This window comes from Papilio machaon, chromosome 13 (genome assembly GCF_912999745.1).
Source record: "Papilio machaon chromosome 13, ilPapMach1.1, whole genome shotgun sequence".
NCBI lineage: Eukaryota > Metazoa > Arthropoda > Insecta > Lepidoptera > Papilionidae > Papilio > Papilio machaon.
In genome coordinates, this window is record NC_059998.1 from 2937235 (window position 1) to 2964611 (window position 27377).

Sequence of the window (27377 nt, forward strand, 5' to 3'; positions counted from 1 at the left end):
ATTTTTTAATGAATAGCCATTCTGAGTTATTTATGTAGAACTGTAGTATTTTATTATTAGTATTTCGAAGTAATTAATCTTACTAATATTATAAATGTGAATGTTTAGATGGATGTATGTTAGTTAAAAGGTATCTCTAGAATGGCTGCATGGATCTCGATGAAATTTGGTATAGACATTGAACACATAGGCTATCTTTGTTGGAAATGGTTACGGTTCCCGTGGCATACGAGGATTTAAATATTTACACGATAACTCTGCAAAGGTTCAACACATCATATTGATATTTGCCACAAAAAATAAAACATAGACCAGAATAATACATGAGATACTTTTTACACCTTTTTCTTTAATTTTGCGCAGACGAATTCGCGGACAAAAGATAGTATATCTATAATAGATATTTTACTTTTTTCGGCTCTCTAGTGAGGGGAGCGAGCTGCCCTCCATATAACAGATTTTGTTACTGCTAAACACCTACCCAAAAATATTTTGTTTTTCCCCTCACTGAAAAAATAGTTATAACAATGTCTTTGTACAAATGTTAAAACCTTGGAATTGGTTATCTTATTTTGTAAATAGTAAAACCATGTATATTTTACCATATTTTATAGTTAGTAAATGTAAAAATTTTCTTTGTATATTTCACTATATAAACTACGTTAATATATAAGTAGGAAATTATACGTTAATTAAACTGTATGTGAATATAATTTGAAAAACTTGTATAATTAATGAAGTCTTAATTGTATTGATTAGAGAAACAAAGTGAAAAATATGCATTAAAACTATTTAATTATACTTTACATGTTTTTTACGTATGATTCCTATTAATACAAATTTTTATAATTAAAATTAATGAATTTGCAAACATGGGCTGTTAAGTCTCCTTAGGATTGAGGAATAATTCAACATGCCTGTCCGGGACTAACACTTGGCAAGTGATTGGTTTAACATTTTCACCACCTTGTATCTTAAAATTAAAATTATTCACAATCTGAAAGAAAAACAAAATAAAAAACAAATTTTGCAAAGAAATTGTCCTCTTCATAGATTCTTTAGAAATTTTCAACTTTACATTTTAAATGACATTCCAGTTAATCTTTTATCAGTATTTAAAGTTCTTTATATGATGTTAATTACAACTTAAAATGTAATGAAATATTGTGCATTAAATTTATTACCTGCTCTATTATCTCTGTAAGTTGCATCATAGCAATCCTCTTCCCAATGCAAGTTCGTGCTCCCAAAGCAAAAGGCAATGTTGCTGAAGGCACATGGTTCTTGAGACTAGCTTTTCTTGGGTCATTCCTGTCCCATCTATATGGCAGGAACATGTGAGCATTGCTGAAATTATGTTCATCACGGCCTGAGGTATATATGGAAGCAATAATTGGGGTCTGCAAGAAAAAAATATATGTAGTTAAATAGAAGAAACTAAAAAATAAAAAATTCAATGAAATATAATAAGTAATAAGTAAAATTAATATAATCTTCTAGCCAGGTTGCCATTTCAATATTTAAATGTTTAATATTTATTAAACAGGATATATACATAATTAAAAAATATATATTTATATAGTAAATAAGAAATAAGTTTATGTACAATTACTATGTCCTCTTTGGAAGTATCTTTCTGATTGTTAAACTTATTTCATCTTTTATGTGACTGTAAGGATGCTCCAGTTCACTAGGGGCTTCAGGAATTCTTAATTTTCTTCTCAGTTTTGGTGAAAGCAAGCACAAGTTTTGTATAAGTCCAAAACTGCTTGATGTAAACCAGTATAAACACATACAGGAGGGCACACTGGCCGCAACTGGTATCATTACTATTGACAGTACTCTAAATGCATTTGTAAAGATATTATACACTTTGGATGGTTTCCGCAACTTTGACATTCTTTGTAATTCAATTATCGCTAAGTTTGTTAAGCCAAATGCGACTGGTAAAATTAATGAATGGTCTGGTTCAGTTAAATTTGGTATCCAACCAAAACCACCTATAGACATTTCCATAAAAGTAACCATAGCAGCAGCAGAGTTAGGGTCTGTATAAACAAGGTTTCTGAGTGCAAAAGACATGCATACCCATACAGGTATTTGAAACCAAATGACTAAAGTGGCTTTGAGTGGGTGACAATTATCCCTGACTATGAGATTTCGCCATTGCTTTTTCAAAGAACGTTTGTACAATATAACAGTCTGTTTATCTGTTAATTTATAAACTTTCCTAGCTATAGCTGTTTCTTTTTTTAATTCATTTACTAAATCTTTTAATTCTAAACTTATATTCTCTACTTTTGCCAAAATGTAATTCTGATAAACAGTTAAGGGTAAAGTCATCAGTGCCCTGATAAGTATTGTAGATGTTACGATGGTAGTGCACCATGTTAAACCAGTTGCTTCATGAAAATTAAGCAACCCGGCTTCCATTAATTTTACGAGATAACTGTTTGATATGCCAGAATATAAATCGGATTGCCATTCCACAAATGATTGTAAAGAAATATCACGTTTGGCATATAAATGAGGCGGAATAATTTTTCTACGTAAAATCTGCTTATTTTCTGAGTCTCTATGAATTTCAAATGTATTCTGTGGAAATCCATTGCAAATTATACTCAAACTTCGATATTTTAAAACATTTGTGGATATAAATCGCAGTTTCGATAATCCAGTATAGGCAAGCATTATTTCTTATCTATTTTAGTACAAATGTAAAAATATAAATTATAATAAATCATTTAATTCAAGTTTAAGCCAAAACAAATATTATCAAGACAGAAATATAACCTAAACAATCAATGTCAATTTGACAATTGTAATGTCATAAACAAAGACATATTTTTTATTTTCAAAAATAGAGCTGTACTTTACGGCATATGAATTGTTTTTGCACTATTAAAGAAAACTATATACGTAACTTTAATTTAATAGCGACACAAAAAGAAAGATTCATATTTCTATAGTTGGAAAATTATATAGAAATCGCGGTAATATTTTGCATATATTATGTATTTAAAGTTTATCGAACATGTTCGTGTTTTTTACACTCACCCCTTTATTAATTTTATATGGTCCCAGCAAACATTCTTGGGGCAATATTCTCGTTAAAAACGGAGCCACTGGATATAGGCGCATTGTCTCCTTTACCACGTGTTTTACAAATGATGAACCTTGCTCACGAACGTCTTTTATAGTCTCATTGTTTTCGGAAAGCATCAAAAGTGACCAAAATGTTGAATAAGAAGTCTGTAACACAAATATGGGTGTAACGCTTCTCATTATCAGTAGAAAACTAAGGTATTTTAAAGTTTACATGTTATGAACTATGTTGTAGTACCGTGTCCCCAGCAGCAATTACAAAATCGACAGCAATTTTTTTTATTATTTCATCGCTTACGTTGTCATCGCTTAATTTCTTTATCAATCCATTAGTTTTGTTCTTATTCAAAAGTATTTCATTCACAATTTTTTGAGCTGAAACCAATTCATCAATGCTATCTTAATTTAAATTTTAATATTTAACTTGAGCAGGATTAATGGATTACCACACTAAATACAACAATTTCGATTAAGACTAATTTAATGGTTAAATGGTTGGTTGAAGCATAGCATGAATTGTTAAACATACCCAGAAAAATTGAAGAATCAACACTTTCTTTAAAGTCTGTCCAAACTTTTAAGTTTAACCTTTGACATAAATTTAATGGTAGGCCATATAATTTTGTTGTCGTCTGAAATATTTTTTTAACTTCTTGCGAAAAAATTGAAATCAAATCTTCATATTGCCTACTCTCCGAAAGTTTCGAATCCGCGCCAAGAAGCACTTTAATAATAACTGAAAAGGTTTATATATTATATACTTGTGAAACATACTTCTATTTGTGTAGTTTCAAAACATAAAAGGTGCATATTAGTAAATCAAAACTACCATCTGTAGACAATTTGTAAAGTTCCAAATCCAGGTTCGAAATGACGCAACTTGCACCTGCAGCACGATTTTTCCATTTTCCAACAAAATTTTTGACTGTTTCTTTTATAGGGGTTTCTAACCAGGCGTCGGAATTTTCCCGAAGCAAATGTTTATTCATTATTCGACGATTTTCCAACCATTCTTCGCCATTCATGAAGAATAATCCCCTTTTAAAATCGTATAATTTCTCGTACAAAACCCATGGTTCCGGTAATATGTGTACAGGATATTTTCCTTCAAGATTTAAGAATAATGACTTCATCAAATCAGAATCACTGATGAATACCAAATCTGTGTTTCCGCCTAAATTTTCAGTAAAAATACTTCCTAATTGTTTGTGTCTCGCATCAATGTAATCGTGGAGCCTATTAACAAAATTTAAAAAAATCAAGGACATTTTCTTACTTTTATTAATTCAATAAATTATTGAATTTTTAATGGTTTTACATACTTGGTACCTCTCCCTGCTAGCAGAAAATCGAGTTTTGTACCGATTATAGGTAAAGTTTTCGGTCGGGGCATATCCTTAATTGTTAAGGTGAGTGCGTATTGCTCTGCTGAATTAAAAATGTACTTATGAAGACCTTTCGAAATTCCTGATAAACGATTCATTTTTATGCTGAAAACAAAATCAGGGTAATTTCTTTAAATTGTAAATCCAAGGTGTAAACGACCTCAAGAAAAGTTGAACACAAAAGTTGAAACTCTTCTCAGCATAATCGAAATTACCACTAGCGGGGGGTCTTCATTGTACCAGTCCTAACTGCGTGTGGTCCCTAAAGACCTTCGGCCAAAAACACAACTTGTCGTTTATATTATGTTTAATAAGACTAAAAACTGATAACCGTAACTTGTTTTTTGTTAAGTTTTTAATTACTTATAAATAAAACATTACATACAGTAGTAAAAGCCTTGGGTTTGATTCCCTGCTGGATATAAAGTAATTTATCTTCTGTGCTCTCGGCATTAGATTTTGATCTAGCACGGAAGATGTTAAATTCAAGTTGTAAAACTTGAATTAAATATCATATATTAAAGTAATATTCAAAAATAATGCCTAAAATGCGTCTTCTAAAGAGATGTCGGTTGAATTGTAACTACCTATGCAATCTGATCCAGCTCGGGTATTATCCGAGCTAGCCGATACAGAGTGATGAATGCAAAGCGAATGAATGCATGAATACAACCATCATTTTTTTATGTCAACTAATTTTCAAAATACGATAACGAACATTAATAAAACGCGATTAAAGTTACTTTTATCTTCGTCATTATAAAACTATTAAAAAACGTATCCTTAATCTGAAATTCACAAAAAATACTTTATATTAGTTTAGATAACGGTAACGGGTTAAAATGAACACCACTTACCTTTCGAGAAGAAGTGGTGCAACTGCAAAACTTTCAAAATTATATTTTCAATTCGTAAAACAAGTAACCAAATATTTTTTTAAAATTAATCCGAAGTTACGGCTTACAACAACTGTAAGCTCAAACAAAACATCGAACGGACTGTGTGTTTGGAAGGCAAGTGCTGCTATAGTAAACTTATAATTCGCTGAATAATACATAAATAACGCTGACCATTGGTCTAAGTTATGCTAATTTGAAACGAAACACATTGATCTTTTTTTACTTTCAGGTAGCCACTTTTCGTATACATAATTTGGTATTTTAGAATTTATTTTTATGCAAAAAGCTTTAATTGCAATCTTACACAGAAAATCACTTACAAGAACTAAATCTTTTCATTTTGAATTATTTAATATATTCATTAGTATATTTTTGTGACATATATCTTTAACAGAAACTGTATTTCAGTATTTTAAAGCAATTAAAAGTAGTAAGCTTAAAGATCATTTATTTATAACATTATAAAAATCTTAGAGGATTAATAAAATTCTAAGAAATCAAATAAACCTTTCCATTTTTTAATTGACAAAGTGATTATTAAAATAACAATAATCTGCATGTAATATTTGATAGTTTTTTTTATTCTTAAATGGTAACATTAAAAAATGCACAGTGACTTGTCAAATTTATCAAACTCATCCATTGCTTTTGTGAGATAATTTTGCAGTATTTCAGCATATTTCAGTTTAAAGTATAAGAAAGTAAAACATTACCCTTAAAAATGACTGTAAAAAGTAAAACCGAAGAACCTAAAAAGGAGAAAGTCGAGCCGGTACCGGCTCCGAACGATGATTTGGTACAATTTTTTCTTAAAAATGTAACTTAGCAAAATGTTTAGTGCAATTGTTTTATTTTATTTGTAATTTTCAGTCCGAAGAAGACAAAAGACTTCAGGAAGAACTGAATATGCTTGTTGAGAAGCTCCTGGTGAGAGTTTTGTACTGTTTTATTACTTGATCCTCAGTACTTTCGTAAACTAAATAACCTTTTTGTTGTAGAGCAACGATACTGATCTATATTTCCCTGCATTACAAATGTTAAGCAATTTGATAAGAACATCTACAACGTCTATGACTTCAGTACCTAAACCGCTTAAATTTCTAAGAGAGCACTATCCAGCTCTTAAAGAAGTTTATGAAAAAATAAAAGAGGAAAAAACTAAGAAATTTTGCGCTGATGTTGTGTCGGTCCTCGCAATGGGAGTTAGTGGCTCAGTAGTAAGTTATATTTATTTGCATTACAAAGCAAGCACAGCTACAATTTACAATTAGTTAATTATAAATTGTTGTTTAGGATGCTGCAGAAAAAAGGGAATGTCTTAAATACTGTCTTTTGGGCACAATGTCTAATGTTGGAGAATGGGGACATGAATATGTGAGGTATGTTTATATTATAAGAATTTTATGACATTATTTTTAAAATATATTAAAAACCACATTTACATCATTTAATATAGAAAACATGATAACCATTAGTGCATGATGTGCTTTGAAAATTTACATTGAAAACTAGCATTTCATGCTGACTGGCGACATGGCGATTGCAGTATTGTATTTTTGTTCTGTTTGTGCATTTTGCAAAACCTTTCTTAGTTAAGTATATTTTGCATTTGTTTTGTTGTATTGCATTATAATAATAATTTACAGGCAGTTGGAGGGTGAAATTTCTGAAGAATGGAATATAGAAAACATGGAAACATTATTACCATTAGTGCGTGATGTTATCACCTTTGATATGCAACACTCCGCTGAGATCCAGGCATGTGATTTGTTAATGGAAATTGACAGACTTGATTTACTTACACAGCATATGGATCAAAGCAACTATCCACGCGTCTGTCTATATTTAATTGGGTGAGTGTATTTATTTGTCATGTTATTTTGCAATCAGAACAGAGTATTGTTTCTTTTTACTTAATAGAGCTTTGTTCTTTATTTTGTTTATAGACTTTTTACCCTGATCAACACAAATCATGTTATTAGCCCATTTTGTCGAACTAACAGGGTTTCATTCAAATGTCCATTCCATTGTTACCTCTTGTAAATTGAACGAAATAATTTGATCAATTTTAAACTTCATATCTTGCCCTGTGTTTTCATTCAGTTGGGTATATTTGTTTATTTAATATTTATCTTCAGGTGTGCAAGTTATGTTGTGGAACCGGAATCAACACAAATTCTACAAGGGGTGCTGGATACATACTTGCGTTTTGGAGAGTACCCACGTGCCTTGCTTGTGGCCATGCAGCTACATGATAAAACAAAATGTGAAGAAGTCTTCAATGCCTGCACTGACCCGTATGTATTTCATAACACAAGAATGTGTCTAAAATTGTACTTAAATCTTATATAATAAGTAAAAATGTTTATCTACTATTTTTCATGAATGCTGAAAAAAACTGTACTGTATTAAGTTAAATGCTTAATAAGAATTATTTAATTGGTTTTCCTTCTTCAATAGTTTGTACCAATTAATTTGTATTATTTCAATTATAGGTTGGTAAAGAAACAGTTGTGTTACATGTTGGCGAGGCAGTATGTGCCAATTGATGTGGATGATGAAGATTTGCGTACAATTCTCCTCAACGCACATATTAATGACCATTATCTTAGCTTGGCGAGAGAGGTACATACAGAAATTTATAATATTTTACTTGAATTAAAACTATTAATCACACTATTATCTATGTCATAAATCTTTGCAATCAAAGAATAATAATTAATAAGCCATATCATAAAGGGCATAGACAAATCAAATAATTACAATAATACTATCAACTTAAAATTTGAAGTTCATTTATGTTTTATGTAATGTTTACTATCTTTTATTGATATAGAAAGTCAAATAATGATTTGATTTTTTTTTTAGCTTGATATAATGGAACCTAAAACTCCAGAAGAAGTGTACAAGACATGGTTGGAGTCAGCCGGCTCAGCTCTGCGGCCGTCTCTGCTAGCTGAACACCCTGTGGATTCGGCAAGACAGAATCTCTCTGCAACATTCGTCAATGCATTTGTAAATGCCGGTTTTGGTCGCGACAAACTTGTCACCACTGAAGATGGCAACAAGTGGATGTATAAGAATAAGGATCATGGTAATTTTATAGCCTGTTTTTTATGATATCTATGACAAATTATAATAACAACTTTAAAGTTTTATTTTCTCTTGCCTCATATCAGAGGTGGCGAATCGTTACATATCAATGTATCATTTTTCTAAAAGAAATGTTTAATTAGGTTATTCCAGGTGCCATCAAGCAAATTTCACTTTGTGATTATTGTGGACAATTTCAGGCATGTTATCTGCAGCTGCATCTCTCGGTATGATTCACTTGTGGGATGTTGACGGTGGCCTCACTCCTATCGACAAGTATCTGTACACCGCAGATGAACATATCAAAGCGGGTGCATTACTTGCACTGGGTCTAGTGAACTGTGGTGTGCGTAATGAATGCGACCCCGCCCTCGCTCTACTGTCCGACTATGTTCTTCATTCAAGTTCTAATCTAAGGATTGGCAGTGTTTTGGGTAAGTTAAATATTTTGTATGATAACTTTGACAGAGATTCAAATTGTATGAGTAGCTAATTAAAAAAGTTTTCCCAGTGTTTCCTTCTATGTTCTTGAATTTAACATACTAGTTATTTTTAGCAAGAAATTTGTTATTTATTAGTAACAGTTTGTTTGATCACAGCTACCATCACTGATATTTTTTTCGTCATATGCGTGTGTCACCGTTTCTTTCTAGGTCTGGGCATAGCGTACGCGGGTACTCAACGTGACGACGTGCTGCAACACTTGCTACCAGTGCTGAGCGATGCTGCCGCGCCCGCTGAGATCTGTGCACTGGCCGCTATCGCCTGCGGACTTATCGCTGTAGGCTCCTGCAACGGTGATGTTAGTATACAAATTATAATGTTATAGTTCTAAAGGTTCTCAATTCGTCTGTATGTTTTTTTCTGTCAAAGGTATTTAAGGTATTTCTCATATAGTGAATTTATCAAAGCAGTGTTTTAAGTGCGAGGAAGAATTTCATATTAATATTCTATTGCAGGTAACATGTGCAATCATACAACGTTTGATTGACGATAACAAGGAACTTCACTCTTCCACCTACGCTAGATTCTTGCACTTGGGTCTTGGATTATGTTTCTTAGGTACGTATATCTAATATGATAGTTTCCTTTCATAAGTTTTTCAATCTTTATATGGCTCCTGTACGTGTTTTGTTGTGTCGCAGGATGCAAGGAGCGCACGGAGGCGACAATGGCCGCGCTGGAGGTTCTGCCGGAGCCGCAACAGTCGCTCTGCCAGACCACGCTGTCTATGTGCGCGTACGCCGGCACCGGAGACGTGCTCGTCGTGCAACAGATGCTGCACATCTGCTCCAAGCATTACGACACAGAGGCATGTGAACTGAGCTAATTTATATTTTCTTCTCTTACGATATTTGCCTTCCTTGTGACTTTGTGAAATGTGTGATTTTTTTTTAAATCAACTGGTTCCTTTCTTTATATTAATAATGTAACATTGTGTAGAATGAGCAATCGTCTACTGAAGACACGGCCTTCAAAAAGCAAGATAAGAAAGAGGCTAAGGAGAGTAGCCCTGCTGGCAGTTCAAAGGATGATAAGAACAAAAGTAAGAAATAAAAAATTAAATATTATACAAATAAGTCTCATATGACACTCTGGAGAAGGAAACGAAACTGACACCTAAGTCTTTAAAATCAATCAGGCTGTTTAAGTTACTACGAATTAATAAAACTTTTAGGCAATTACCAGTTGTATAGTTATTTTATATTTTGTCAGGCAAGTCAAAGGACAGCAAGAGTAAAGAGAAGGAAAAGGAGAAGGAGGCGAATAAGGAGCTGTCATCGGTGCAGGCTGTCGCCACGCTAGGTGTCGCTGTCATCGCGCTCGCAGAGGAGACCGGCGCTGAGATGTGCACACGCATCTTTGGACAACTGGTCAGTTTATTTAGATTACAACAGATGACAAAAAAAGTGCGAAGTTAAACCACAATATTAAGCTAATTTAAATTACAATTTTATGTCAATTAAGTGCAGAAGGTAACCGATTATTTTCGTTTTTTATTTTTACAATTTAAAACGTCATTAATAAAAGATGAGATTTAATTTATCACAAAATATGTTTTACATAATTGTATACTTGTAGGGTCGTTACGGTGAACCGGCAGTACGTCGCGCGGTGCCGCTAGCGATAGCGCTGTGCTCGGTGTCCAACCCGCAGCTGGCAGTCATAGATGTGCTCAACAAGTACTCGCACGACTCCGACAACGATGTCGCATACAACGCTATATTCGCTATGGGACTCGTTGGCGCCGGTACAAACAATGCCAGGTAACTAAATACATTGAAAATAAATCTATATATATAAAAGAAAGTCGTGTTAGTTACACTATTTATAACTCAAGAACGGCTGAATTGATTTGACTGAAAATTGGTGGGCAGGTAGCTTAGAACCAGGAAACGGACATAGAAACTTTTTTATCTTGTGTGCATTTTTTTATTCCGCGCGGACGAAGTCGCGGGTAAAAGCTAGTTAAGTAATAAATTAAAAAAAATATAATAACATTGATTTTGTTTAAAGTCTACAGGTCACGAAGTCTTTTTATTGTTGTAGCAATAAACAATGTATGTACAATTTTTCTAGTTCGATATTTTTTTATACACAATTCTGCAAAATCGTATTGGTACTTTTTCCCGCGACTTCATCCACAACAAATTAAAAAATAAACTGGTAGCCTATGGTGCTATTTCAGACTGTAATTTACCTCTCTTCCAAATTTCATGCCAATCTGTTAAGTCGTTCGTTCTGGTGTTATGCAATTAGAAACATCCATGCATCCATGCAAATTTTAATAAGATACGAATAATTTAACTTAATTTGTCCTAGATGTTCTTTTATGCTCTTTACTACTCTAAGGTTGTAAATGTTATAGACTGGCGACGATGCTGCGCGCGCTGGCGCTATACCACGGCAAGTCCCCTGTGCACTTGTTCATGGTACGCCTGGCGCAGGGACTGTGCCACGCAGGCAAGGGCACGGTCACTTTGTGCCCCGCTCACGCCGACCGCCGTCTGCTCAACCAGCCCGCGCTCGCTGGACTGCTTGTTGTTCTCACTGCTTTCCTTGATTGCAAGAATAGTGAGTTTACATCCTAATAGCTTATTTAATATGTCAGTTTGTCTTAGTAAATGGACTATACCTCGATGGATGTAAAGGCTTCAATATGTACTAGATATATTGAAGTTTTATTTATTTGGTCACTGAGATAACTTAAATAAATTACGCCTTTGGTTATAATTTCTTCATAAATTTTACTCATTGAATGAGAAGTAAGCTTCATACAGTATTATGTCTTTAATGAACAGTAATCTTGGGCAAGTCGCACTACTTGCTATATGTATTGGCGACGGCCATGCAACCCCGCTGGCTGGTCACCCTCGACGAGAACCTGCAGCCCCTCAACGTCAGTGTTCGTGTTGGTCAGGTATGGATAATGATTTAATTTTAAACACATAAAAACATAGATGAAAAACAATGTTCTATTCTCTGTTATTTTGTTCTTATGTTGTCTGCTTTAGATATCAATTTTATTATAACTATTTTTAACTAGCTTTTACCCGCGACTCCGTCCGCGCGGAACAAAAAATAGAAAATGGGGTAAAAATTATCCTATGTCCTTTTCCTGGTTCTAAGCTACCAGCCCACCAATTTTCAGTCAAATCGATTCAGTCGTTCTTGAGTTATAAATAGTGTAACTAACACGACTTTCTTTTATATATATATAACACTAGCTTTTACCCGCGACTCCGTCCGCGCGGAATAAAAAAAAAGAAAAGAAAACGGGGTAAAAATTATCCTATGTCCTATTCCTGGTTCTAAGCTACCTGCCCACCAATTTTCAGTCAAATCGATTCAGCCGTTCTTGAGTTATAAATGGTGTAACTAACACAACTTTCTTTTATATATATAGATGATGATTAAAATTGCATGTGTCAATTTCCAGGCGGTTGATGTGATTGGTAAAGCGGGTACACCTAAAACTATCGCTGGTTCTCACACACACACTACACCGGTGCTGCTATCGTTCGGCGAGCGCGCGGAACTCGCTACAGATGAGTACCTGCCCCTGTCACCTGTCATGGAGGGCTTTGTCATCCTCAAGAAAAATGAAGACAGCATCATGGCATCCGTGCAGTAGATGTAACACTGCAGTATACATAAATGATTAAGAATTTTTAAATAAATTTAATGTAACTTACTAATGTTTTATTTCAAAACTCGGGTTTTAATTCTTATTTATTACTAGCTGTCGCCCGCGACTCCGTCCGCGCGCAGTTAAAAAAAAAATGAAAAATAGATGTTGGCCGATTCTCAGACCTACTGAATATGCTCACAAAATTTCATGAGAATCGGTCAAGCCGTTTCGGAGGAGTACGGGAACGAAAACTGTGACACTAGAATTTTATATATTAGATTATTATTATGTTTGTATATTACTTAAATATGTAACTACATTTAAATTGACCTAGAATACAGCCACTAAAAAAGAGCCAATTTCTTTAGCAAAACAATGATCTTATGTTTTTTTTGTTTTTCCAAAAAGTATGTGGAAAGAAATAACACACTTTAAAGATTTTATTAAATTATATATTTAAGCCTATGTTCTATTAACCTATGTTAACATTTATCATTATCACTACTTTTATTTTCATTGTTCTCTGATTCACTTTCATCAGAATTTTTATCAGACTCTGACTGTGAGGACTGTTCTGTACCAGTCTTTGGTTTCTTCATTTTGGACTTTGCTTTTTGTTTTTTCTTTAATCTTTTTGCCCTTTTCTTTGCTGTTTTTTCTTCTGCAGCTTTCCTATTTTCTTCAATTTTCCTATGGTATTCATCATCAAGTTTTTCCTAAAAATTTTACAGTGGTAGAGCCCGCATTCAGCTTTTGCTGGTGCACGAATGGCCCGCTCGCCCGGTGAAATACCACGACCGCACGAAGACAGGCGTGAAGTGGAAGCAATTCCGCGTTTCGTTCTGATGAGTGTGTGTGCCGGAGGCAAACCCCCCCCCCCCCCCAAATGTAGCATGACTGTGGGATCTAAAGAAAATCTACCCCAGGGGGGTACCAAAACCAACAGTCTTGGAGAATCCCCCTCCGCGCGTTTACACCTGAACTCTCGCCTGGAGTCCGGGGGTAAGCGCACGGGCTGCCCCGCGTATTCTGGGGGGGGCACCATCCCGCTCTGTGCTACTGGTCGGGGCAAACGTAGCAAGCGCCATGTCACATCCCCTGCCACACTATCTGTGGACTTCTGTAACGTCAGGGGACTCCGTTCTAACCTTGAAGCCGTCCACCATCACCTTGAGACGACTAAGCCGGCCTTGCTCTTTCTCACCGAGACACAGATATCTTCTCCGGCGGACACTTCATTTCTTCACTACCCCGGGTATAAGCTCGAACACCGCTTTTTACCACGGGCTGGGGTGTGCGTGTACGTCCGTGAGGATATCTGTTCTCGTCGCCTCGACCACCTTGAAGGCCGGGACCTATCTGTTTTGTGGCTGCGTGTAGATAGCGATGACCATCCGCGAGTCTATGCGTGCCTCTATAGGTCCCATGGCGGAAATACCGATACAGACCAACTCATGGAGCAAGTCCAAATGGGCACAGATTGCGTGTTAGAGCAGATCCCTTCTGCTGAAGTCGTGGTTCTTGGCGATTTTAATGCCCACCATGCCGAATGGCTCGGCTCACGTACCACGGATTACGCGGGGAGATCTGTTCATGACTTTGCCTTAGCATATGATATGACACAGCTGGTTACCTCGCCTACGCGAATCCCAGATGTTGTCGATCATTTACCTTCCCTGTTGGACCTTCTGCTGACCACTCATCCGGACAGCTATCTGGTTTCCGTCGACGCCCCTTTAGGGTCGTCAGACCACTGTCTGATCCGGACAACAGTGCCAGTCACAAGACGCTTACGGTCACAACCGACTGGTCTTCGTCGAGTCTGGCACTACAGGTCAGCGGATTGGGATGGGATGCGGACCTTCTTTGCATCCTACCCATGGGGGCAGGTTTGCTTCAAGCTGGACGATCCCGACGCCGTTGCTGACTCTGTTACAGACGTGGTGCTTCAGGGGATGGAACTTTTTGTCCCATCAACTGTAGTGCCCATCGGTGGTAAATCTCGGCCCTGGTTCGGTCGTTCTTGCAAGTTAGCTTTACGCTACAAGCGGGAATGTTACCGTGCCTGGGCCAAAGCGTCGGCAACGGGGGACCATAGATCCAGCGAGCTTAGAATGAAGTACAACTCTGCCTCCAGGTCCTACAAAAGTGTAATTGCAAAGGCAAAGTCTGAACACGTGGCCAGCATTGGTGAGAGGCTAGTGCGTCTTCCATCCGGAACTCGCGCATTTTGGTCTCTCGCCAAGGCTGTCCAAGGAAATTTCTGTCGCCCATCACTACCATCTTTGCGCAGGGAGGACGACTCATTGGCCCATACTGCAAAAGAGAAAGCCGATCTTCTGGTATCTCTCTTTGCATCAAACTCGACACTGGATGATAAAGGTAACTCGCCGCCGAAAATCCCGCGCGTTGAGACCTCTATGTCGGATATCCAGTTCATCCAGAGATCAGTGCGTAAAGCGCTGCTATCTCTGGATGTCAACAAGTCGAGTGGGCCTGACGGTATTCCTCCTGTTGTGCTAAGGACATGTGCTCCTGAGTTGGCACCGGTCTTAACGCGTCTTTTCCGGTACTCCTACTCCTTAGGCGTTGTCCCGAAATGCTGGAAGACTGCCCTAATTCACCCGATCCCTAAAAAAGGCGACAGCTCGGATCCAGCGAACTACCGGCCCATTGCCTTAACCCCTTTGTTCTCCAAGATAATGGAGTCTAGCATTAATTGCCAGCTTATGAGGTACCTGGAGGAGCACCAGCTCATAAGCGATCGCCAGTACGGTTTCCGTCAACGTCGCTCTGCTGGTGATCTTTTAGCGTACCTCACTCACAGATGGGCTGAAGCCATTGAGAACAAAGGGGAGGCCCTAGCGGTCAGCTTGGACGTAGCGAAGGCCTTCGATCGGGTGTGGCATAAAGGGCTTCTTTCGAAGCTTTCTTCCTATGGGCTTCCCGAGAGACTATTGGCCTGGATTGCCAGTTTTTTGGAGGGTCGGAGCATCAGAGTCGCTGTAGACGGTGCATGCTCAGACCCTAAACCAATTAATGCTGGCGTCCCACAGGGCTGTGTACTGTCGCCCACTCTCTTTCTTCTGCATATCAATGACTTGTTACATCATAGTAACGTCCATTGTTATGCAGACGATAGTACGGGCGACGCTTTGTACACGGCCCGAGCTAATGTTTCTCGGGATAGCGTCATCGAGTACCGGAATAAACTTGTGTCCGAACTGGAGACCCTTCTGGGTAATATCTCTGATTGGGGGCGACAAAACCTTGTCGAATTCAACCCCAAAAAGACACAAGTTTGCGCGTTTTCCGCCAAAAAAGAACCCTTTGTCGTCAACGTTAACTTTGAGAACACTCCCCTGGTTGCCTCAGCCAGCATTGGTATCCTCGGCGTTGACATATCGAGTGACGTCCAATTCCGTGGTCATCTGGAAGGGAAGGCCAAGCTGGCCTCTAAGAAGCTCGGTGTCCTAGGGAGAGCGAAGCAGTATTTCACGCCAGCCCATCGCTTACAGTTATACAAAGCGCAGGTTCGGCCACATATGGAATACTGCTCGCATCTCTGGGCTGGAGCTCCTAAATACCAGCTTCTTCCTTTTGACCGCGTGCAACGACGTGCCACTCGAATCGTCAATGACCGGGGTCTTACCGATTGGCTTGACTCACTGGCTTTGCGAAGGGATGTCAGTTCCCTTTGTATCTTCTACCGCCTTTACCACGGGGAGTGTTCCGAAGAATTGTTTGGAACCATACCTGCCGCCGAGTTCCGTCATCGCACGAGTCGACAGAGCGCCAAATTTCATCGCTACCATCTCGATGGGTGGCATTCCACAACGACGAGGTTTTCACGAAACTTTCTACCTCGCACAGCCGCGTTGTGGAATACTCTGTCCTCGGCGGTATTTCCAAACAGTTACGACTTAGGGACCTTCAAGAAAAGAGCGTATACCTTCCTTAAAGGCCGGCAACGCATCTGCGATTCTTCTGGCGTTGCGGATGTCCATGGGCGTCGGATCAAATAATTCTCGGTCCGTTGCTCGTTTGCCCCCTTCTCCTATAAAAAAAAAAAAAAAAAAAAAAAAAAAATGTAATTAATAAATTTAAAAATAAATCAGTATTGATAAATTTAATAATTTACTGCCAGATTTAGCAGAAACAGGTGCAAAAATAGAGAAATTAAGAGGTCAGTTTGAATCCAGTTGGCTTTACATTTATTTTTGTACAAATTTCAGGTATAATATGTTCTAAATAGGTTATAATGTATTCTATTTCTAAAAATGTATTCTGCAAAATAAACCAGACCTTTTCACTTTTTTCCTGTATAAACTTTTGTCTAGCATATTCCTTTCGTCTTAAATGTCTGTATACATGGAACTCTCCAGATCCTGCTCCTGCACTCGATCCCATAACATTACGCACAAAATCAGGGGGAGGTGCTAACGTTTTTTGTCTAGGTGGGTCTGGTATAACCACTGGTTTGTCCTGAAATTAAAGACAATTTTAATAAAAGTATTATAAAATAAGTAAATACAACAGCTAAATTTGTAACTAACTGGATTCTTCATAAGCTTTTCGAGTTTCAATCTTTGCAAGTCCGTAGCATTCTTTATTACTATAGGTTTCTTTTCTTCATTTGATTCCTTTTTATCAGACATTATAAAGTTAAAAAAAATATCTTCGTTTCAACTTATAAATATTATTTTGGTAAAATATATGTCTGATTGAATGACATTGACACATTCTGCATCTGCACTCGTTGACATTTAAAGATTAAAACATGACATATAGAGCTTGATCAATGAAACTTTGAATCAACCGTGAGTCTATGAACTAGGATTATCTAAAAATCGATTCGGAACTAAAATTTAAGCAAATACCAATTTCATTAACTACGCCTTAAGTTATTTAATGACATTATTTTTGAAAAATAAGAAAACATAAAATATATTGTTTAGATACGCATTTTTAAATAAATAACATTTTAAACATAAATTTTTTCTTTTAGAAACAATAAATAGTCGGCTAAGCAAACTCAGTCGATTAAAATTTGTTTGATACATCCCTAGTTTCACCTTGTGTAGGTCAAAGGTACAGCTAGCCGGCAGATTTCTTTAGAGATATACCTACTCGAGCTGTATTTTAAGAGAAAGGTCAAAGAGGATAATTGGATTATTAAACTTTATCAGGTAAGTTAAATTTCGTGATAAACTGATTGTTTTTCTAAATTACTTCAAAAAATTTACTTTGCATAAAATACTGTACTACTTTTTATTAGGTAACATACTCTTACCGTAAGTTCTGGAGTAGTACTTTTCCAATAACATTTAATAAAAAATATATTAGATTAATTAATAATCATTATTATTGCCTATCATAACATTGTAAAAGTTTACGTATATTGTGTATATCAAAGCTTTGATTTATTTCAAATTGGTTAATTTGTATTGACAGGTTTGCAAATTTTACATTCAAAATGCCTATCAAGTCCATCAAAGCCCGTCAGATCTTCGACTCTCGTGGTAACCCTACAGTTGAAGTTGACTTGGTATGTTGGTTGTACGGATTTAATAGTAATCTTTCTATTTTTACAAATATTAAACATTATTATATACATAAATGTAACATTTAGTTTTTGTATATTATAATTGTTGTTCATTACGAATTATAATAAAGTGGGGTAGTTAGAACTAATTAAAATGTAAATATTACTGAGACTGTTATAGTACATGCTTAACACATTATCAACATTTAACAGGTCACAGAATTGGGTTTATTCCGTGCTGCTGTTCCGTCTGGAGCATCAACTGGTGTCCATGAGGCTCTTGAGCTTAGGGATAATGTGAAGAGTGAATACCATGGAAAGGGTGTTTTGACTGCAATCAAAAACATCAATGACATCATTGCACCAGAACTCTTGAAACAGACTTTTGAAGTCACCCAACAAAAGGAGGTAATGTAACCCATAATAATTTTTTGGTAGCTCAAACTTTTAAGGGTAGCGGTTTGTGAAGAGTTGTGCCATGAGAACACTGCACAGCCATTCTCATTCAGCCACTAAGATATTATCTAATTGGTGATTGTTATATTTTGAAAGTCTTGTAAATGTCTTTTAGATTGACCAATTCATGATTACCCTGGATGGAACAGAGAACAAGTCTAAGTTGGGTGCCAATGCAATCCTAGGTGTTTCCTTGGCTGTAGCTAAGGCTGGTGCTGCCAAGAAAGGAGTTCCTCTCTACAAGCATTTAGCTGACTTGGCTGGCAATAGCAACATTGTTCTGCCAGTCCCCGCATTTAATGTTATCAACGGTGGCTCTCATGCTGGCAACAAACTTGCCATGCAAGAGTTTATGATCTTGCCTACTGGTAAATTAAATACTTGCAATTTTTTATTTCTTAACTGTTGTAGTTTTTTTTTTTAATTTTGTCATGGTTTTAAGGTGCTTCATCCTTCAGTGAAGCTATGCGCATGGGTTCTGAAATCTATCACCATCTAAAGAAAATCATCAAAGAAAAGTTTGGACTTGACTCTACTGCTGTTGGTGATGAGGGTGGCTTTGCTCCTAACATCCAAAATAACAAGGATGCTCTGTTCTTGATCCAAGATGCTATTAAACAAGCAGGTTATACAGGAAAGGTTAGTCTTAATTCTATATTTGGAGAAAACATGCAGAAATAATCACTTTAATATTTTTTATTTCAATTTTACAACACTATATTTTTCTTAGATTGAAATTGGAATGGATGTAGCTGCTTCCGAGTTCTTTAAGAATGGTACATATGACTTGGACTTCAAGAACCCTAAATCCAACCCTGCTGATTACTTGTCCTCTGAGAAACTTGCTGAAGTTTATCTGGACTTCATCAAGGAGTTCCCAATGGTGTCCATTGAAGATCCTTTCGACCAAGATGACTGGTCCGCCTGGACCAACTTGACATCACGTACACCAATCCAGATTGTTGGTGATGATCTTACGGTATGTAATCTATATATATAAAAGAAAGTCGTGTTACACTATTTATAACTCAAGAACGGCTGAATCGATTTGACTGAAAATTGGTGGGCAGGTAGCTTAGAACCAGGAAACGGACATAGGATTTTACCCTGTTTTCTATTTTTTATTCCGCGCGGACGGAGTCGCGGGTAAAAGCTAGTATTTCATATGAGAACAAAATATTTTCTACTACACACTTTTATAATAAATATTTCTTCTCAGGTGACAAATCCCAAACGTATTGCCACCGCAGTGGAGAAGAAGGCATGCAATTGCCTTCTACTCAAGGTTAACCAAATTGGCAGTGTTACTGAATCAATTAATGCACATCTTCTGGCCAAGCAGAATGGCTGGGGTACAATGGTCTCTCACAGGTAAGGCATCAATATATCTAGCTATTGCTTGCAGAAAAAATTGTTGTTGCGTTTAGACAAAAAGAGAATGCTTCATGCAACTTTATAATTATTTTCTAGGTCTGGAGAGACTGAGGACACTTTCATTGCTGACTTGGTGGTTGGTTTGTCAACTGGTCAGATCAAGACTGGTGCTCCTTGCCGCTCAGAGCGTCTGGCGAAGTACAACCAGATCTTGCGTATTGAAGAGGAATTGGGCGACAAAGCCAAATACGCCGGAAAGAACTTCCGCAGACCCGTTTAAGTACATAAAAGGGCCATAACCTAGACCTTCAAGTAGAAAACTACATCTTATTTTTAATTTGGTTGCATATACCGAACATGTCAATATTTTTTGTGATTCTAAAAGTGCTTGATGCACTGTAAATTAGATATTTAATTTACGTTTTTGGCGTAGAGTGTATGTTGAATGTTGAGATAAAAGACGTATTTATATTATTTTTAAGTAATTGAACCATAAAATTGTAACAGTATACAAATCTTTAACAGTAATAAAATTGTAATCAACATCTTGTTTTTTTAATACCTTCAATTTAATAAAATAAATGCTTCAGTTTAGTTTCCTTGCAGTTCATAAGTATGACGGATTTAAATTAACAAACGTAATATTTTATTTGTACACGGAGCTTATTCAGCTAAAGCAAGAGTGATGACATCAAAATAGTTTTTTGCGTAATAGTTATTCACACGATGTGTAAATAAGAAATCGATATTTGGTAAACATAACATGTAGATAGACTAAATCAGTGAGTGAAGGTTAAAGATAAACTATGTTCTTATGTATGTGTGTAAAGGAATAATACATATTCAGTTTTATAAGTCAAATAATCTATCACTATTTAAGAACAAGTGTGCATAGCGAATTCCGGCTCAAATCCTGATTGTTCTGCCGGGAATGCACCTTTACCTATAACTGAAATCTACCTCCTTTTTGCTGTCTCTGTTTTTCAAAGTGAATGAGAAGACAATAAAATGTATTTTTACAAGTATGCAGCCAGTGGAAACCATAGTACACTTACTCAATTTGAAAATATACTATGTTTTAGGTTATTCGTATTTCGAGACATATTTGATGCAAGATAAAATAATTAAATAATTTTGTGTCGATACATTTTACTGAAAATGTATTCGATTTTCAAACATCCATAATTTGACGTTTGACTTTGACTTTTGTCACCTGGGAACTGTCATAGTTATGTCAAACTGTTAAATAATCGAATTCAAGTAGACTTTAAATTCAATGCAAATGAAAAATTAGTTAAGTGATTTGTCAAATAATTTAAGTTATACAAGATGGTTAGATTAACAACCGCCCTTTTCCGTGTACCGGTCATAAAATTCCGAAAGGGTGGAGGTTCTCAAGCTGGACGGCCTCCGTCTGCTCCTGCAGCTGCACCAGCGTCGGCGGCACCCACCGCAGCTCCCGCCCCCGTGGTCTGTATTATATTCTTTAAGTAACACTATGTAAATATTAGACACAGTACTTTCATAGAGTATGTAAAGTAACAAGGCCAGTGTGTTAATGACATATTTTTTTTAACAAAACACCCCATAAATTTCCCCTCATTGTGTTTTTAGTGTTTAACAAACTTAATTCACTGTTTTTTTTCTATTTGAGTAAAGCTGAATATAACAAGCAATAGGTCCTTTTACAATTGATTTCCTGAGCAGATTATTTTCTTCAAGATTTTGTTATTGTTGTTTTTATGGTACTGATTGGTACTAGCTCCGTAATGACATTCACCATTTTGATATTTCGAGTTATTTTTTTTTAATAATTTATTTGTATTCATATGATTATTTCTTTTGCAGCAAACGCAACAAACGGTTACTATGAGTACCATATCTGATGTGGACTTACCACCGCGCTACCGCAGGGCACCGCTGACCCAAGAAGAGATTGACCACATCAATGGCGGAGGAATTGTATAGTCCCTCCAGTTACACTTCCTAGCTTTGATAATAAGTAGTTACATAAAATATTTATTAATAAATGTTATTATTGTTTAGTGTTGATATTATTTTAATCTGTTGCTTACATAAAAGTATGCATTTAAAAATTATTTTAAATTATAAAATGTTAATGTAAACATCTTTGTTTCTTTTTGGTACTGAATAGAAGTATAGTTTGCTATATAGTGATACATATAATTCTCTTAAATCATCAAGATTTGGTCCATTTACAATTTGCTCACAATCATTACTTGCAAAACGTAAAAATGTCATTAAATAACAATGTTTTTTTTTAATTCATCAACAAAACCCTAAGTCTTAGGCAGGTTTGTTCAACATTTTTCATTTATTTAGAATAACATTGTAATATATGTTATTTTCACTTATTTTCTGTTGCTTTTAGAGAAAAATCACAACATTACTATGAGAGTGAGAGAAAGTGTTTTGTGCTCTTTATTGACATTATTATTTAAAAAAATCTTTATCATAAGACATTCATTGTTTAGAAGGAAATCAAAATGTAATTATGAAACAATTTTCTTGCATATTTCAGGAAGAAAAAGGTTCACCTACCATGAATGTCGGACCTGGTACTCTTGTATTTAACATGCCCAAAAAAGTAGTACTGCACTGTCAAAAGCCAACTAGAAAATTAATCAAACCTCCTCCATGTGGAGGTGATAATTGCAAAGTTAAATAAAATAAAGAATCCATAGGTTTTTGGTTCTAAATTTGTAACAAAGTTTTGGTTATTTGTTTTATAATAATTTTTGTTTCTATTAAAAAGTATTTTTCCACTGATTTTGCTGTCATATTTTTTATACAAGAATGTGATGTGTAATTTCCGATACCATAGTTCAGTTTTTGAATGATTTTATTTAGTATTTTAAAAGACATACACATTTAAATATACGTAAAATAAACACATAAATATAAGCACATAATTTAGTCTTTCAACTTATTTAGGAGTATAATCATTATATAAAATGTAAATAATATATAACAAGGACATAACAAGGAGTGATCTAATAATACCTAATGTTAAGTTTCTCTTTCTGAGTGGCCCACATCTGTGCAGCCGGCCCATCGTACGCAGCCCCGCTGTTCACCTCAAACTTGATGACACCGTACACGGCGAACTTCTGTTTCCATTTCGGAGTTTGGGGCAATGTCAATAAAATACGCGCGATTTCTTTCTTTATTTCATCTGAAACAAACTGTTAATAAAGTAATACAATATTTAATTGTTATCATAAAGGTATATCTCGAAGTTTCTACCTGGAAGTTTTGAATTAATCACGATAGGGTACGGCGGCAGACGGCCTAAAGTTTCAAGCGTTATTATTTCCTTTCCGCCGTCCTGCATATATTTCTTTGAATATAAAAGAGTTGTAGAATCGACTGCAGCCCATTCAGCTTGCTTCGAAAGCACCATTTGAGCCGAAGCCAAATGCGAGCCGGATTCTGTAAACAACAGATATTTTCATATTAGAAAAATTAATGCATTAAAAACGTAGCCGACCCCAAAGGTGATCGCGAGTCGACACTTGTGTTGCTCAATCCAATAACATGTTTATCATTTTCATGTGCTCCTTGTTACGAAATTTGTAAAGTACCCAGCATTTCATTTGGCGCGTCGGGAACAAGAATATTCGTCTGTTGAACGTGCCAACTCAAACGTCGGGTGTATTATACTTTTACGTCAACTATCGTCTTTTGCCAGAAAGCAGTCCCACAAACCAAATATCGCAACACGAATTGAACTGTTATTAAAATTAAAAAACGAGCAATTAATAACACAAAAATGTACTTTATGATTACAGGAACTTTCATCTAATATAGAAAATTGGTAACCCATACTTAATAAGGATCCAAAAAACGATGCATTTTCTCCTTTCTCCTTCAATGTTTTCAAAACAATTTTGCTTCCACTTAAAGAATCTTCGTTGCTGTACGCAAATGTGCAGCCTCGCAGGTCTAGTAGGGTGTTAACATTATGTGCTCTGCAATTAATTAAGAATATTATAATACGCACTGGACACAATAGTCGAAAGTTAATTGTGAAGCTATAGGGACATTGTTATCAGTAATAGACACGCCGTAACTGATAACATGAAATTTATCAATGTAACGTTTTATTTGCTTTCGGGCGATAATAAAGATCGGAAATTATCGAACAATTAAATCGGCCGAGCCTTTGTGTAGACGCCTGGATGTTTTTTTTTTATATTTAAAGGTGGAATTAACTTTTCGTGATTAATTACAATATATTGTGATTACGAAAATCGATTAATGGATGTATAGTAGTTGAACTCACGACTATGTTAGTGAAACTTACACGTAATTTCAATAATGTTTATATAATAATTGTTGCGGACAAAACACCTTGTTACTTCTATTTTACTACGGTTTAAAAACAGAAAACCGGAATCTCGTGAACTAGTACAAGGTTATGGGACCATAGGCTTGCTTAAGATTTGTCAATTTTGATACTTTTAATAGATATGTCCATGAAAACTTTACATACTGTATCAAATCTATTTACGGAAAAGTTATTATTAGATTTTTGTTCCTCTCTTGATCGAAATATAACCCACAAGCGGAACATAAAATGTTATGTATCTTTTTTAACGATGAGTTAGTGTTTGTAGCAAAGTGAGTGTTCATAAGAAAAATCAACTTACTTCTTGTCGCTGTGTATTATAATATCCGAGAAATATCCTGGTTTGTTTTCAACGTTCATTTGGTGCGCGAACACCGGAGTTGCCGGTAGCAGATCAATGTTCTTATTTCCTTCATTACAGAGATTCATATACGATGCCGCTGTCATAAACGCTGTTGAAGAATAACAACAGTTAGATAAATTAATACAAATTTCTATTAAATGTATTATCAGAGATATACTAGTTTGCGGAGTTTTATAAGTTGATTAATACGTGATTACAACTCGGAGTTGCTAGAGCATTGGAAGTGAAAAACCCTAGTAAAGATTATACGAATGGATTTCTCCTTTATATGCAACGATATATTAGCAGATATAGAAAAATTTAATTACCACTATCTTGTTTATACGTAACACGGCGGTTGACACAACACCTAACATGGATTAGCATAACATAGTAATCTATGTGCTGGTCATATTAGGTCACTGTATATTAATTAGTATATTAACACATCGTGTATTATTTATAACATACTTTGTCTCGTCCGACCACTATCTGTGTTTGGTCAGTTAATCGCGCACCACTAACTACCATAATTACGGGAAGGAATGTCGAAGTTTTGCCGTACAGTTCATTTGAAGTTCGATTAACTGCGACATGTATATAGAACAGTCATAAGATAACGTCTTTACATGATATTAAGACTTCCATATTTACAAAACTAGTACTAACTCCATAAGTATACCGAAATATGTAATAAGCGGTATCGGAGGGGCAAAGTGTACTTAACTACTTATACTAGCTGTTTAGTTTAAAAAAACTTAATAGGGGTATGACAAATAGATAGTAGCCGAATCTCAGACCAACCGAATATGCATATAAAATTTCATAAATAACGGTCAAGCCGTTTCGGAGGAGAATGGTTACTAACATTGTGACACAAGAATTATATATATTAGATATGGGTTGAGTGAAAGATATGTATTGTGTTTAATGAGTTTCCTTTTCTCTAGTGTTTTAAAGATATTGACGTTCGGTGATAAATAGGTTAATGCTCGCGTCCTTTAACCCGAGACTGCATTAAACATACTATTACTTTTATCACAGAAACTGGTTCGGAACAAATATTTGTTTTATTTCATTATCATCCTTTGACCTGCCTTTGGCTTATTTATTCCTTGAAAAACCATTTATTCATACCGAAAACATTTCTGAACACCGTCTGATCTATCAATTGCGGGATGAAGTTAATGTCCGCAACAAATCAATTTGCATTCTACCCTCAATTAAGAGTAACAAAAATGACAGAACTTATGTTATTTTAAAATTGCTTTCTCTGACCAGTAGCAACGCGCCGTTAGGGTAGGGCCAGATAGGGTGACCACTCATGGCACCGGGTAAAAGGGGGTGCCGCAGGTGCCAGAGTCGGATATAAATGGGCTCCTGCGGTTCCACCAAAGATACCCTATCTTTGGAAGATTTTCCCGCAATACAGAAAAAAAGGAGCGCCGCAAAAATCTCAACCAGGGCGACGGAACTGTTAAAACCGGCCCTGCCTATGACAATGAGTGTTTTATGTTTTATTAAAAAATACAACAGTATACATTTCGTTTATCTGTGATATAAAATTAATATCAATGCGGGTACTCACCTAAATCAATTTTATTTGAGTTGAAAGGATCGGGACGATCTCGGAGCGGGCCTGGACTCCTGCTCTCGTACTGCAATGTAGTGTGGCAGTCCATTGCATCTTCTAGCAGCTCGAGTATCAACTCGTATAATTGTACCGGATGAGTCGGACACATGTAAGTGACCGTGCGTAATTCCAGTTTCTCTTCGGACATTTTTATTATTTAATCCTTCACAGTATTAACGACGATTATTAGCAGTCTAAGTACAACTGAATGTTTATGTTGTACTGAGTCGACTGTGTGTTTATTATCGAGTAGTTTCGATAAACAAAACACGCCGCGGCCACGGTTTGTCCGGTCTCCAGCGAGCTAGCGGTCGCTGTGTGACGTCGTGCGTGGCACGCGACCGACTCGTGTTTGCCTGTTTACTAAGATATCTAGGTTCCATCTTATGCCTAACATATTTTATTAGCAATTTCTTCGTTAGTTGTTTTAGTCATAACCTTTATCACAACGTTATTAATAACGCACAATTAATCTTCAAATATTTGTACTGAAACTATCAGTTGAATTTTCAGAAATTTATGCAGTTATCATATAGTATATTTAATTAAAAAGTGGTTCATCTCTCATTCTTAATATTTCCGGCTGGTTCGCTATATATTACGGATAGTCAAAATAGTCAAGGATTTGAATCTGTAAATGGTAAAGCCGACACCTAAACGCGGTGTTGGCTATCTATAATATCAAACTTAAATGCAAATACGTCTTACTTTACTTTGAGAAAGGGGCTAATATCCAAAAGAATAGCGGTACTTTAGAAATCTAAAGATAAAGTAATCCTTGGTTTGCAGATAATTTACAAATTAGTTGTAATCTTTAAAGAAAATTCAATAAACGTAGTAAGTCTTAATTTTCTTTTTATTCAGCGATAATAACTTATTAATCAGTTTTATTTATAAAAACGAAATTGGAAACTGCAGTCAGAAGATCAATTATAGCGCCACCTACTAAATTCAATTTTAAATTAAAGCCACTCAACCTCACTCAACTTTCACAAAAGACCTATTTGTGATAGTTGTTTATGTTGTTTATTCAGTTTATA

General features: G+C 35.9%; 6 protein-coding genes across 6 annotated transcripts; 3 read left to right on the top strand and 3 right to left on the bottom strand.

Moving 5' to 3' along the window:
* Nucleotides 1-880: 880 nt before the first annotated feature.
* Nucleotides 881-5616, bottom strand: LOC106717786 (cytochrome P450 315a1, mitochondrial). Its single transcript, XM_014511701.2, has 8 exons — nt 5348-5616; nt 4428-4595; nt 3935-4341; nt 3635-3841; nt 3344-3480; nt 3058-3252; nt 1185-1400; nt 881-997 (listed from the first exon to the last, which is right to left on the bottom strand). Exons 2-8 carry the CDS (start codon nt 4586-4588, stop codon nt 881-883), a joined length of 1440 nt encoding a protein of 479 aa, XP_014367187.2. The 5' UTR covers nt 4589-4595; nt 5348-5616.
* Nucleotides 5617-5995: 379 nt separating this feature from the next.
* On the top strand, nt 5996-12677 carry LOC106717777 (26S proteasome non-ATPase regulatory subunit 2). Its single transcript, XM_045680624.1, has 18 exons — nt 5996-6185; nt 6260-6316; nt 6388-6606; nt 6683-6768; nt 7036-7242; nt 7528-7686; nt 7885-8014; nt 8258-8483; nt 8683-8916; nt 9136-9284; nt 9442-9544; nt 9628-9794; nt 9926-10028; nt 10199-10356; nt 10565-10749; nt 11352-11557; nt 11785-11903; nt 12423-12677. The coding sequence occupies exons 1-18, from the start codon at nt 6111-6113 to the stop codon at nt 12615-12617; spliced, it is 2778 nt and encodes a 925-aa protein (XP_045536580.1). The 5' UTR covers nt 5996-6110; the 3' UTR covers nt 12618-12677.
* A 403-nt stretch (nt 12678-13080) lies between these two features.
* Nucleotides 13081-17360, bottom strand: LOC106717799 (PRKR-interacting protein 1 homolog). The gene is made up of 3 exons (XM_014511718.2): nt 17171-17360; nt 16920-17099; nt 13081-13330 (listed from the first exon to the last, which is right to left on the bottom strand). The coding sequence occupies exons 1-3, from the start codon at nt 17270-17272 to the stop codon at nt 13097-13099; spliced, it is 516 nt and encodes a 171-aa protein (XP_014367204.1). The 5' UTR covers nt 17273-17360; the 3' UTR covers nt 13081-13096.
* Nucleotides 17361-17696: 336 nt separating this feature from the next.
* LOC106717790 (enolase) lies at nt 17697-20534 on the top strand. The gene is made up of 8 exons (XM_014511707.2): nt 17697-17803; nt 18069-18162; nt 18373-18567; nt 18731-18983; nt 19058-19254; nt 19346-19594; nt 19835-19986; nt 20086-20534. Exons 2-8 carry the CDS (start codon nt 18091-18093, stop codon nt 20267-20269), a joined length of 1302 nt encoding a protein of 433 aa, XP_014367193.1. The 5' UTR covers nt 17697-17803; nt 18069-18090; the 3' UTR covers nt 20270-20534.
* Nucleotides 20535-21210: 676 nt separating this feature from the next.
* On the top strand, nt 21211-22656 carry LOC106717801. The gene is made up of 3 exons (XM_014511720.2): nt 21211-21459; nt 21838-21991; nt 22532-22656. Exons 1-2 carry the CDS (start codon nt 21319-21321, stop codon nt 21955-21957), a joined length of 261 nt encoding a protein of 86 aa, XP_014367206.1. The 5' UTR covers nt 21211-21318; the 3' UTR covers nt 21958-21991; nt 22532-22656.
* A 253-nt stretch (nt 22657-22909) lies between these two features.
* On the bottom strand, nt 22910-27074 carry LOC106717795. The gene is made up of 5 exons (XM_014511713.2): nt 26293-27074; nt 24663-24813; nt 23839-23981; nt 23257-23442; nt 22910-23185 (listed from the first exon to the last, which is right to left on the bottom strand). Exons 1-5 carry the CDS (start codon nt 26483-26485, stop codon nt 23004-23006), a joined length of 855 nt encoding a protein of 284 aa, XP_014367199.2. The 5' UTR covers nt 26486-27074; the 3' UTR covers nt 22910-23003.
* Nucleotides 27075-27377: the final 303 nt, after the last annotated feature.

Excerpts from the sequence above, each read along its gene's own strand:
- LOC106717777 (XM_045680624.1), top strand. The coding sequence starts at position 6,111 with ATGACTGTAAAAAGTAAAACCGAAGAACCTAAAAAGGAGAAAGTCGAG. Across the intron at positions 10,029-10,198 it reads AAAGGATGATAAGAACAAAA|GCAAGTCAAAGGACAGCAAG; the intron begins GTAAGAAATAAA and ends ATATTTTGTCAG. Across the intron at positions 10,357-10,564 it reads CACGCATCTTTGGACAACTG|GGTCGTTACGGTGAACCGGC; the intron begins GTCAGTTTATTT and ends GTATACTTGTAG.
- LOC106717799 (XM_014511718.2), bottom strand. The coding sequence starts at position 17,272 with ATGTCTGATAAAAAGGAATCAAATGAAGAAAAGAAACCTATAGTAATA. Across the intron at positions 17,100-17,170 it reads AAAAGCTTATGAAGAATCCA|GACAAACCAGTGGTTATACC; the intron begins GTTAGTTACAAA and ends CTTTAATTTCAG. Across the intron at positions 13,331-16,919 it reads TACAGGAAAAAAGTGAAAAG|GAAAAACTTGATGATGAATA; the intron begins GTCTGGTTTATT and ends TAAAATTTTTAG.
- LOC106717801 (XM_014511720.2), top strand. The coding sequence starts at position 21,319 with ATGGTTAGATTAACAACCGCCCTTTTCCGTGTACCGGTCATAAAATTC. Across the intron at positions 21,460-21,837 it reads CCGCAGCTCCCGCCCCCGTG|CAAACGCAACAAACGGTTAC; the intron begins GTCTGTATTATA and ends TTTCTTTTGCAG.
- LOC106717795 (XM_014511713.2), bottom strand. The coding sequence starts at position 26,485 with ATGTCCGAAGAGAAACTGGAATTACGCACGGTCACTTACATGTGTCCG. Across the intron at positions 24,814-26,292 it reads CTCAAATAAAATTGATTTAG|CGTTTATGACAGCGGCATCG; the intron begins GTGAGTACCCGC and ends ATTCTTCAACAG. Across the intron at positions 23,982-24,662 it reads ATAATACACAGCGACAAGAA|AGCACATAATGTTAACACCC; the intron begins GTAAGTTGATTT and ends AATTAATTGCAG.
- LOC106717790 (XM_014511707.2), top strand. The coding sequence starts at position 18,091 with ATGCCTATCAAGTCCATCAAAGCCCGTCAGATCTTCGACTCTCGTGGT. Across the intron at positions 19,255-19,345 it reads AAGCAGGTTATACAGGAAAG|ATTGAAATTGGAATGGATGT; the intron begins GTTAGTCTTAAT and ends TATTTTTCTTAG. Across the intron at positions 19,987-20,085 it reads GGTACAATGGTCTCTCACAG|GTCTGGAGAGACTGAGGACA; the intron begins GTAAGGCATCAA and ends ATTATTTTCTAG.
- LOC106717786 (XM_014511701.2), bottom strand. The coding sequence starts at position 4,588 with ATGAATCGTTTATCAGGAATTTCGAAAGGTCTTCATAAGTACATTTTT. Across the intron at positions 3,253-3,343 it reads TAATTGCTGCTGGGGACACG|ACTTCTTATTCAACATTTTG; the intron begins GTACTACAACAT and ends TTTGTGTTACAG. Across the intron at positions 998-1,184 it reads TTACAGAGATAATAGAGCAG|ATTGTGAATAATTTTAATTT; the intron begins GTAATAAATTTA and ends TTTTTCTTTCAG.